This window comes from Brachyhypopomus gauderio, chromosome 20, assembly GCF_052324685.1.
Source record: "Brachyhypopomus gauderio isolate BG-103 chromosome 20, BGAUD_0.2, whole genome shotgun sequence".
NCBI lineage: Eukaryota > Metazoa > Chordata > Actinopteri > Gymnotiformes > Hypopomidae > Brachyhypopomus > Brachyhypopomus gauderio.
In genome coordinates, this window is record NC_135230.1 from 6,181,636 (window position 1) to 6,194,824 (window position 13,189).

A 13,189-nucleotide genomic window follows, 5' to 3' on the forward strand; every position below is an offset into this window, starting at 1 on the left:
TATCATTGCAAAATAATTTCACAAAAATAGCATAACATAATATATATTTTCATCCTTTATTACCCCATAAAAATCATTTGAAAAAAAAAACTTTCCAGCCTGCAAAGTATTACAACTATCTATTGTGTTTTATCTCTATATTGTGAAATACAGAGGATAATGAGAAGTGAGACTTGCATTATTAATCTCTGGCTCATGTACAAACATTGTAATGAATCAATCTATAATACAAATCAATCTATATACTTTAATCAATCTATATACTACAGTGAGCACATTACCGATATGATTACCTGTATGGTCCAGAACCCAAATGGGTCTATATGAATAATATCACTGTTTTGTATATGAATTAAAGTTCACAATCCAGCCACTGTGGTGCTGTCTGGCACCAAAGTTCTGTTCACCCTGCATGTGGTGACAGGTGCAAAAAAAAGAAAAAACCAACACACATAAAAACGAGCTGAAGGAAACTGTAGGGAGATGTGTAAATGTATAAAACTTTTGCAAGGTTGGCAAGAAACAGGCCTGACCCACTTTCTCTAGGTCAGTGTCACCTATTTAAAATGCTGTGCATTCACTCTCAGAGCTCATGTCCTGACAGCCCTTATATTCAACACTCATACTCAACACCCATACTCAATGCTCATATTCAACACTCATACTCAACGCTCATATTCAACACTCATACTCAACACCCATACTCAACGCTCATATTCAACACTCATACTCAACACTCATATTCAACACCCATACTCAATGCACATAATCAACACTCATACTCAATGCTCATAATCAACACTCATACCCAAGGCTCATACTCAACGCTCATACTCAACACTCATACTCAACACTCATACTCAAGGCTCATACTCAACACCCATACTCAATGCTCATATTCAACACCCATACTCAACGCTCATAATCAACACTCATACTCAAGGCTCATACTCAACGCTCATACTCAACACTCATACTCAACACTCATATTCAACACCCATACTCAATGCACATAATCAACACTCATACTCAATGCTCATAATCAACACTCATACCCAAGGCTCATACTCAACGCTCATACTCAACACTCATACTCAACACTCATACTCAAGGCTCATACTCAAGGCTCATACTCAACACCCATACTCAATGCTCATATTCAACACCCATACTCAACGCTCATAATCAACACTCATACTCAAGGCTCATACTCAACGCTCATACTCAACACTCATACTCAAGGCTCATACTCAAGGCTAATACTCAACACCCATACTCAACACTCATACTCAAGGCTCATACTCAAGGCTCATACTCAACACTCATATTCAATGCTCATACTCAACACTCATACTCAACGTTCATACTCAACACTCATACTCAATGCTTATACTCAACACTCATACTCAACGCTCATACTCAACGCTCATTCAACACTCATACTCAACACTCATACTCAACACTCATATTCAACGCTCATACTCAACGCTCATATTCAACACTCATACTCAACACTCATACTCAACACTCATATTCAACGCTCATACTCAATGCTCATAATCAACACTTGTACTCAACGCTCATACTAACATGGGGTGGTAACAATGACACATACATGATGACAGATGACAAACACATAGACCACATATAAACTATAACAAACTCACATGCACCGTAAAGGGTTTGAAGGTGTATATGAGTAACCAGGGAACGCGGAAACGGACCTTATGTACCTTCTGCTCATGCAGCGTTTAAGCCCCATAATACATTCTTCTAAGCCCGTGCGGAGGCTAACGTGGATGGAAAATGAAGTATGTTATGTCACCTCTAGCCACAGGAGAAAAGCAGTACTCTAGAGCGGTTTGAAGGCTAGAGTGTGTCAGGTAAGCAGAAAGTGTCTTTCTTTCCCTCTGTCTTTACTGAGCTGCTGTTGTTGGAGAAGCTGAAACTGAGGCAACCCATCAAGAGCGGTCTGACAGCTAGGAGCTTGGGTTCGCTCACAACACCAGCACTAAACTTACATCTCCACATAACTTTTGTGGCCACCGTTATATACGTAGTGTCTCACGTCTCATGTCTACGACACGTGGCACGTGCGAGAACTGAACTCACGACCTCAGCATGGCCAGCATCTTTGTTCTACATGCTCTACTATGTGAGCTAAAGGAGGGTCAAGGTGTCCCATTCCAACTTGAAGAACTATGCCCATTACTAACAATCTATGACATTCCCAGGTAACACAGCCACCAGCCACTGAGACACACTGATTTATCCTCAATCTGACAGCCAAATTAGGGAATAATGAAGGATGAGAGCAAAGCTATGAGTCTGCAATAATGGAGAAATTGATTTGTGCACAAATAGCCTCCGAACCCATCCGGTGCTGCTTCAACATGCACAAAATTAATCACCCCAATCTTGTCGCTATGGCAACCAACATTCGTAAACATGGGACGAGGGGTATGAAGGGTTGCCTGGCCAGTCTTCGAGTTTAATTTGAGTTAAATTCATCAAAGTTTCGCAAAGCTCCTCAAATGACATGGTGATGGCAGTGGGCCTCTATTATTCATAATCACTGTATGTAGGTAATAGGCAATCAAATACAAATTTTTAGACCCAAATGTTTTTATTCGACTACATTTGTCCCAAAAATAATATATGCCCTTACATGCCCTTAAATAAATGAGAGGAAACACAATAGCGACGTTTCAAAATGTTTTTAAAATGGTAGAATTACATAGGAAATGTTCCAAAATAGATATAAATACCCAGAGAGTGATATTCTATACTTTTCCATTGTAGCCAGCATTTCATTTCAAGCCATACTTCTCAAATAATAAAGTAGACTTTGTTTTCTCAGTACACAGTGGGTACTGTAGACATTTTGTTTGGCTGGTACATACTTGAGCACATAGTTGAGAACAGTCTTGAGTACAGTCTTTTGTACATATTTGAGAACTGTCTTGAGTAGTCTTGAGAACAGTCTTGAGTACAGACATGAGTACAGTCTTGAGAACTGTCTTGAGTACAGTCTTGAGTACAATCTTGAGAAGTCTTGAGTACAGTCTTGAGTAGTCTTGAGAACAGTCTTGAGTACAGACCTGAGTACAGTCTTGAGAACTGTCTTGAGTACAGTCTTGAGAACTGTCTTGAGTAGTCTTGAGAACTGTCTTGAGTACAGTCTTGAGTACAATCTTGAGAACATACTTGAGTACAGTCTTGAGTACAATCTTGAGAACATACTTGAGTACAGTCTTGAGAACTGTCTTGAGTACAGTCTTGAGAACTGTCTTGAGTACAGTCTTGAGTAAATCTTGAGTACAGTCTTGAGTACAGTCTTCTGAGTGTTTCACTGCACCGACACTGAGCAGGAACATAAAATGGGTTTTCTCATTCTGTGTCAGAGAAGTACTTTAACATCTAAAAATCTAACATCTAAATCGGTTTAGAATAGGTTTGTTGGTCTAGAGTTGGTCTAGCGTGCGGTGGGTGTGTGTTACTAATTATGGGAATTCATATTTGCCTTGTGAATCAAATGGGATGTTTGTAATGTAGACTATGTAAACACTTTAGGTGTGTGAATCAAAGTCTCCGCTGGTTCGAATTGCCCATTGCAAGCACCACAGTCACCATGGAGACTGTCTCTATGGACCAGGAGGTCTCTCCAGACCATTTCTGCCTCTCAGAGATTTCACCAGTCCTCTAGATTCTGTGGCCCGTCATGTGACAGACATTATTAGGATTATTCCTCTTGCTCTCTCTCTTAATCAAATGAAGAGTGAGTGAGATGGATTGGCACTAAAGCACATTTTCCTCTGGGCATTTCTGAAGCTCACCAGGCACAGATTTACTGCATGTGTGTGTCTGTGTGTGTGTGTGTGAGTGTGTGTGAGTGTATGTGTATGTGTGTGTGTTTGTGTGTGTGTGTGTGTGTGTGTGTGTGTACATGTATATGTTCATGTGTGTGCATGTGTGTGTGTCTCTGTTCCTGCGTGTTTGCTATGCTAGGCAACACAGTCCAATTATGTGTCACTAAACACCCCCACACTCCACAATGGCCATTTGCACACGTACAAACACAGACATACATACATGCACTAACACAGACACACACAAATGTACAAACACAGACACATACAAACACAGACACACATAGATGTACAAACACAGACACATACACATACACACACAGACACACATAGATGTACAAACACAGACACATATACACATACACACACAGACACATACTAACACAGACACACAGATGTACAAACACACACACACACATACACATGTTAACAGACACATAGATGTACAGACACACATAGGAGTACAAACAGACACACATACACATACAAACACAGACATACATACACACGTACACACACACACACACACACACACACACATACATACACATACACATACAATCAACATACAACACATACACGTACAATCAATACATATCAAATAAATGATTCAGTAGTATCATTCTAAGTATTAAATCATTTCAATTAGATTAGACTAAACTCTTGGACTGAAATGTCAGTGACAGCTCTCCATAGCTCTCTGTGTTTTAATGGGCATTTTTTGACATGTGCTGCTCAGCTAACAATGGTCAATGTCATTCAGACACTCCTGACGTCTGAAAAGTGCTCTGGAGATTATACGAGAATATCTGCTCACAGGAAAGTAGTAGATTGAGGCATGTTGTCATGGCTACTGTGCACTGAGTCTCAATAAAGACATTCAGCAGTTATAGAGATATGCAGTTTTACCCAAAACAGATATAAATATCTCCTTCCTTTCTTCATAAACAAAAATATATTTTCTTCCACTGCGCAAGGCCACACAAAACCGTGAAACGCACGATATCACGCAAAGCGACGTGTGGCCACGTGTAGCCAGCCGCCGTCTTTTCAAACTGCTGCACGTGCAGTGTGGCGGGGCAGCGGAACGTGAAGCTCAGCTGCGTGAGCTGACTGCCCAGGTCTGTGGACGTGAGCTGACTGCCCAGGTCTGTGGACGTGAGCTGTCAGACGTCCAGATGTCCTCCTACACTGCCAGCGGTGACATCCAGGAAGCTTAACGTGTGCAGTCTGATCTCAGGCCACACAAGAAATTAAAAGCTGCATATCTGGGTAGTTCTGGGTAGTAATCTGGGTAGTTCTGGGTAGTTATCTGGGTAGTTCTGGGTAGGAATCTGGGTAGTTCTGGGTAGAAATCTGGGTAGTTCTTGGTAGTTATCTGGATCGTTCTGGGTAGGAATCTGGGTAGTTCTGGGTAGTTATCTGGGTAGTTCTGGGTAGTAATCTGGGTAGTTCTTGGTAGTTATCTGGGTAGTTCTGGGTAGTAATCTGGGTAGTTCTGGGTAGTTATCTGGGTAGTTCTGGGTAGTAATCTGGGTAGTTCTGGGTAGTAATCTGGGTAGTTCTGGGTAGTTATCTGGGTAGTTCTGGGTAGTAATCTGGGTAGTTCTGGGTAGTTATCTGGGTAGTTCTGGGTAGTAATCTGGGTAGTTCTGGGTAGTTATCTGGGTAGTTCTGGGTAGTTACCTGGGTAGTTCTGGGTAGTAATCTGGGTAGTGTTCTTCTGCATTCTGCAAATAAATGCATAAAAACACAAAAACATTATTTTATAAAACAAATCAGAAAAACATCTTGGTAGAAGAAGACAGGTTTGCTTCATTTTTAGACTTGCCAAAAAAAAAAACAATTTCCCACCACAGTACTGACGTCAAATGCAACTGGCAGCCCAAAACCACCTGGTGACGCCACGCCCCCTCCTCTCTAAAACTACCCCTTTACACCAGGTGTTTGCCTAGTGGCGTGTTCATCTTAGCGGAACTGCACCCAGCAGTTCCTTGCAGTGAACAGCAGGAATACTGCAAGTGAACAAGTGACTTGTTTCATCTCTCTGTGCGGCATCTGTGCTGTTCCTCGACCCCGTAACGTGAATCGCAGGAAGAAACCGTGTCATTTTAAAATAGCAGGAAACGTGAGTTGCACCATCGAGGATTTGCCCCACCCCTGTGCTCAAGTCTGTCTGGGCAAGCAGACAAGCAGAATTTGTGAACGTCCTGTGAACGTTTATCTTAGTGCAACCCCCAGTTTTACACACAGAGGGAAACTCTGTTTGCCTTTTATACTCTGAGGGAAATTGTGCATAAAGCACAGTCTCTCATGAGACTGTCACACCAGAGAATATATTAATACCTGTTTAAAATATAGGTTCTCTCACAGGATGCTAGACCATCTAATATAAAAAAAGGGTTTCTTATATATATATATATATATATATATATATATATATATATATATATATATATATATATATATATATATATATATATATATGCACACACACACACATATCTATATATATATATATATATATTTATATCGCTGGTGTGCAGTCAGGCCACACTTATTGATGTGTATGAACCTACTGGCCCCTTCTGGTGACATTTTGAAGAGTTCCATAATATAAAGTTATTTTCAAAATGACAAGAAATCTGACCAATGAAATTATTTTCACTATAGTGCCTGACCTATAGCAGCTATTGTGTTCTGAAGAAGGGGCTATGGAATTACTAGAAAAGCACCAGCTAATTTTGAGTAGTAACTACAATTGAGGCAGACATTGTGGTGTATATATATTGTGAGATTGTGTTTACTTCTTAAGTTGAGTATCTAACCATGACTGTTTCTTTCCAGCCCTTTAAAAAAATAATTATATAAAAAGTTGCAAGTTTGCTTTCATTTTCTGAAAAAACCTAATAAGACAGCAAGATCTAAGAGCAAAGTATTCTGTGAAGTGTAGATTTTATCCAGATAAGTGTCTAAACTATTTCCCATTTGCCGTCAGACATTAATTGGCCTGTGTGTATCTGTGTGTGTATAATTGACCACCATAATTATTTCACAGTAAAATGTGGTCAGCTAAGCAGTTGTCTTAAATATAGTTTTAATTATCTCTCCTTTATATGGAATGTTATATACCTTTATATAAAATATATATGATATATTTTTATGCTTCAGACTCATTTATTTATTCTCATCTTTCTTTTTTTAGGGTTCAAAGGGTCAAAAATGAAGCCTGTGCACAAAACACCCTTCACCAGCTCTTTAGGGGCCATACAATGGAGAGGCATGTACATACAATCTGACCAGAAGTTTCATGCAGCCAAAACTTGGAGCACAATTGGACTTCCTTTCCCTGAGTGAAAAGACCTCAGAGACTTCCAGCGTCCACCAAATCCAGCAATCACTGAGCAACCCCAACACGCTATAATCACAAATCCGCATCTGTAAACTCCAAAACATATTCAAAACCAGTTAGAGCCTTTTCTTACTTCTCGGGGGAAACTGCTTAATACCTGAGTGGAAGAGTCATGTGGAAACTACAGACGTCCAGTTCAACCTGTTCAAGTGGAAAGGGAGGAGGACAGGTGTCCAGTGCCTTACTCGGGTGGGCCATGGCTGTCCTATTTTTTTCGTTTTGGCAGGTGCCTGTTACCCAGGCAGATTGTTGGCTGATCGAAGGAGAAAAAGGATTTGTGTGGCTTGCAATCTGTAGCCAGAACCAGCCACCTTACGAAGCTATCCCATTACATATCAACAGCACCATCGTTGACCTGCGGCTCAATGAAAACAAGATTCGGAGCATTCATTTTAGTGCTCTAAGTCGTTTTAGTAACCTCACTTACCTGAACTTGACTAAAAACGATATCTCCTATATCGAGGATGGGGCTTTCTCTGCTCAGTTCAACCTACAAGTGTTGCAGATTGGCTTTAACAAGCTAAGGAACTTGACAGAAGGGATGTTGAGAGGTTTGGGCCGACTGCAGTACTTGTACCTTCAGGCTAACCTGATTGAGACTGTGTCACCGAATGCCTTCTGGGAATGCCCTGCCATTGAGAACATCGACCTCTCCATGAACAGGATACAACAGTTGGATGGAAGAACATTCCATGGTCTGTCTAAACTAACAACTTGTGAGCTCTACTCAAACCCATTTAGTTGCTCCTGTGAGCTACTGGGGTTCATACGCTGGTTAGCAGCGTTCCCTAACAGGACAAGTGAGAGGATGGTGTGTGATACGCCAACGGACTTTTCTGGTTATAGTCTCCTAAGCCAGAATCCAAAGATGCCAACATATCGAAATGCTTTCCATGCCCTCTCCACCGTCTGCACAGATTACAATGTGACTCCATATTTTATCGGATCTTCAGATGGGGGCACTCCCACCATCATACCTGATCTGAGCCCGTGCGGATTGGATGACTGCCCGTCAGGGACACCTCCAGATGAGCCCATCAGCATCAGCCCAACATATTTTGACCCAGACGCCCGTCCAATCATAAGGCTTAAAGAGGTGACCGACACAAGTGCGATCATCACAGTCCACATTCCAAACCCTTTCCGCAAAATGTACATCCTTGTCCTGTACAATAACAGCTTCTTCACAGATATTCAGAACCTCAAAAGCCAAAGGGAGGAAATTGTGTTGCCGAACCTTAAATCCCATACAGACTACACGTACTGTGTAGCATCCATACGCAACTCCTTAAGGTTCAATCACACCTGCCTGACCATCTCCACTGGACCAAGAACCATGCGAGAGCGTGTGCCCAATGACCCTACTGCTACTCACTACATCATGACCATTCTGGGATCCTTCTTTGGAATGGTGATTGTGCTGGGAGTCGTGTGCCACTGCCTGAGAAAACGCAAGTACCAAGAAGAGCCGAAGAGCAAGAAACTGGAGAAGATGAAGAGGAACTTGATTGAGATGAAATATGGGGGTGAACTGGAAGGTGGGACAATCTCGCAGCTGCCACCGAAGCAAATGATGTCCACTGGGGAGACCATTCAGAGGATGCCATACTTACCATCTGCCAGTGAATCAGACCAGTACAAGGTGCAGGAGATGACAGGCACACCAAAAACAACAAAAGGAAATTACATGGAAGTAAGGTCAGACCAGTCAGAACGAATGGAGTGCGGCATTCCTCCTCCATCTGAGAACAGCCAGGGCTCCGTGGCCGAGATATCAACAATTGCCAAGGAAGTGGATAAAGTGAATCAGATTATAAACAATTGCATTGACGCACTGAAATCCGAGTCAGCGTCCTTCCAGGCTGTTAAATCTGGCGCAGTGTCCACAGCTGAGCCTCAGCTGGTTCTTATATCAGAGCACCCGCCAGGGAAGTCAGGTCTTCTGTCACCTGTGTACAAAGGGGTCTACCACCACCCTCTCCAAAGGCACCACAGTATGGAAGCACCATCTAAGCGTGCCAGCTCATCATCAAGTGGGTCAATGCGTAGCCCTCGATCCTTCCGCTCCGAAGGGGCCTATCGCTCAGAGTCCAAGTACATCGAGAAGGCATCTTTGGAGGAGTCGGGCATCCTGACGGTCACCCCTGCTGCTGCCATACTTAGGGCAGAGGCAGAACGGATGCGACAATACAGCGAGCACAGGCACTCGTACCCCGGCCCCCACCACGTCGAGGACCCGCTGGAGGTCTCGGGGAGCCGCAAGTCGTCCATCTTGGAGCCGCTGACACGCTCGCGGCCACGTGAGCTCTCTTACTCGCAGCTCTCGCCACAGTACCACAACCTGAGTGGCTACTCCAGCCCCGAGTACAGCTGTCGGCCGTCCCTTAGCCTATGGGAACGATTCAAACTCCACCGCAAACGCCACAGAGACGAAGAAGAGTACATGGCGGCGGGGCACGCCTTAAGGAGAAAAGTACAGTTTGCCAAAGATGAGGACTTACACGACATCCTCGACTACTGGAAGGGTGTGTCTGCTCAGCAGAAATTATGATTTTATAGTAAATGTGATCAGTTGAGTGCGGTCAATCACGCTCTTTTCTCTGGACCAAAAAGCCAGTCTTGATTATTGAATTAAAAAGTAAGTCATTTTTAGAGTTATAGCTTAGATATAATTCTAAATTCATTACACTTTTTCACCATTTGACAATAAAAATGATATAGTAGATCTCGCAGTGAGTGTATGTGCCAAATGATAGATAACTTTTAACTCTATTAACCTCAAATCAAGACATTTTTATATATTGAAAGTAACATTAGGCTATTATTGTATTAATTATTATTACTACCATTATTGTTATTACTCTTATTGCCATTATCATCATAATCATCACCATTCCTTATTAGTATTATAATTAAGATTGATTAATCTAATTGATTACTATAATTAACCTTTGGTTATCGCATGGCCGTGTCCTGTGACAGTATATTGACTGTTGTGCACTTGGAGCAAAGGACTTTCTCAAAATGTTTGCCGAACACTGTTTTGCCACAACTTAAAATTTCAAAACAGACTGTGCTACCTTGAAAATGCTTTTTTCCCTCATCTTCAGCGACTGTTGAACAGAACTACTGCAGAGATCTCTACCTACTCCTGGGGATTTGCATAGAGCAACATTATACATTTGCCACAGAATCACATCTGTGTTGACTTTTAAAACAATGACTTTTGGGAAACAGTTTCTGTTAGTGCTTTCTTAGTTTGATTTTGTAAAGTTTATGTTAAAACCTGCAATGAATGTCTCAAATCCTTATGGATCCAACCTGCACTGTTCAATTACACACAAAAATTTACAGAGAAACACAAACAAGTGGTTAAATATTTCTCCGGTGTTGAGGTCAAAAAGACATTTACAGTTTTAAGCAGAAGACGCAGGGGAAGCTCACTTTACAGATGGAGATCTTTATTTGACATACACATTGGTGTGCACACTTCATACATAGGAGAATGAATGTATAAAGAGAAATCAAACTTAATCCAACACTTTCTCAATAATCACTTTAATTTGTATCTGCCACTTATGTCTTTCACCTCACTGAGTTTCTGAACTCAAATTCATTTCAGTGTGTGATGGTGATAAAGGTCTGGATGTTGTGTCAGACCACCTCCAACCACATTAACACTCTAAACCACTCTGACCTCCAGACAAGTTTCATACAAGATCAGCTCTGTATGAAAATGCGTTCCACAGAGATACTTGTTCCCCACCAGCTACTGAGCTAGCACTAAACGGCTGACCCATGCAATTTTTGAACAGAGTAACCTTTCTCAAAGTCAACAATGATAGACTATTAAGATTGCACTGGAACTGTGCTATAAATTCTGGAGAACACTTCACTATGAAGAGGGAACTGTCATTTGAGGCTTCTGCCATTACAGTGGCTCAGACCATGCTCAAGTTTGGAGAAAAACAAAATCAACAGAAAAAATTATGATTGTTGAAACAGAATGTAGTATGACATAAATGGAAAAAATAAACAGGAACACTGTGAAAATCAGACTTAAAAAGTAACAGTTTATCAATGTGTATAAACATATAGACAAAGGCCAAGAGTTGTATTTCAGTAAATAATTTTGACTTCAGTGTCAAAAATAATTTCAGTTGAACTACCCTGTGCAGAGCAGAGCAAAAGTTAGCAAACTCTGTGTCATATCTGTGTGTTCTTTTATTAAATATATAATATAATATCCATATTATTAAATACTGTATTTAAAATCTTGATAGGACAGATTCTTGAAAGCAGATTCCGAGTGCTTTCTTAGTGCTGTGCCTTCTGTTCCTTTATCCTGTGTGGAATCATTTGTTATGTCAGAGGTCACAGCCTCAGGAACTCTGTGCTTGTGGTCATGAGTAGGGCACCTGACCCCTAATATTGCTTCAGGGATGCATCTCAGTCCTCTTTCCCTCCAAAACAAGCTTGAGAATGAAACTATCAGCAGTTTCTGGAAAAGTCAGAATTAAATTCTCTCTAGTTGCTGTATATACCTTTGTGATATGGATTTGCCAAAAAACAAAACAAAAAGAAATAAAATAAACTGTATATGTCATACTGCATAGCATTATGCTAAATGCATCACTTGTGGCAGATAAATCATTTAAATCTTCTAAAATTATAGGTGCAACACCTTTATTTAATTTTCCATCATTAAGCCAGAGCCCTAATAAATTGAATCTATTTATATTTCAAATCGATTGGTTACATTTTTCTCTGTGTTTGATGTGCAGGAATCAGCGGTTTAGAGTTAATACCTTTGTATTTGTGTTCCAAATGATTTAGAGCTTAGGAGTAGCTAGTGGGTGGAAATTGAATGGCATTGCTTTACATTAAACCCCATAACACCTGTTAATGAAATCTGATAATGCTGTATGTGTGATGTAGACAGAATTATCATTGCCACTGCTTTTAAGACGATTGTGATTGAGGGTGAGTATTTGCAGTTAAATCAGGGTTATTTCCCTTCAGAATGTTCTGTGAGGAAAAATCGGAATCGTAATCACCGTGGGTGGCAGGCCTTATAACTGTGATACTTTTTTATGTACAGTTCTGGAATTCAAATTTATTTCTACGTTGTGCTTTCCCTGACCTCTATTCTATGAGCCGTAATATTTAAGAGAGTTCTATCCTGTTTAGAACTGACCAATGGAACCACTGCATAATGTTCTCTTTCCAAGAGAGAATTCAGGAAAGTATTACAGCATTGAGGTTTGTAGATAATGTTTAAATCATGAGATTTTTTGCTTAAACAGCCTTAAAAAATTGTCTTTTTTTCTTTTTGTTGATGTATCATATCAATGTAAATCTTAAGACACTCTCTTGAAAAAATGGGCATATTTCCCCCAATCCACTCATCTTCACATTTTTATGATGTAGTTCTTTCATGCTCAGTAATTCTCAAGTCTAAAATTGCAAACTGTAGCACTACTGTGTTTCCATGGACGTTAATAGGACATTGAAAATGTTTGACTTGTATTTCTAAAAGCCTGGGCTGTTTTCATGTACGTCTTGTACAGTGGAAGAGATGTATCCCAAAGGGCTTTGTGGTCAGATGGAAATTTCAATGAGCACAATAAAAAAAAAACCTGTTTATTTCTTAGTTAATAAAAGTTATTTTCAATACGAAATGCAAAGAAATGTAGTAGTCCCCGCATGTGGGTTTGGACTGTTTTTAAATTGAGATGTTTTGCATTTTGGTGCTGCTTTATTGTTCTGAACAGCTCTTTGCGGTGTCTCTGGTCTTGCTCCTGGAGCATCGTCTACAACTTCAGTTTAGCATTTCAGACTGTCTCGCTGCAATCTCATGAGGAGCTAGTGGGCGAGATCATGAACCGAGGCGGCTGTGCTCGAGATG

At 40.8% G+C, this 13,189-nt stretch overlaps 1 protein-coding gene across 1 annotated transcript in view; it reads left to right on the plus strand.

Annotated features, from left to right (window-relative positions):
* The window catches only part of elfn1b (extracellular leucine-rich repeat and fibronectin type III domain containing 1b), an 82,520-nt gene extending 69,612 nt beyond the window's left edge, over window positions 1–12,908 (plus strand). The window contains exon 2 of the mRNA XM_076983299.1: window positions 7,075–12,908. Coding sequence (XP_076839414.1) covers window positions 7,394–9,832 — 2,439 coding nt within the window. The 5' untranslated portion in view covers window positions 7,075–7,393 and the 3' untranslated portion in view covers window positions 9,833–12,908. The remainder of the gene's footprint in view (window positions 1–7,074) is intronic.
* Window positions 12,909–13,189: the final 281 nt, after the last annotated feature.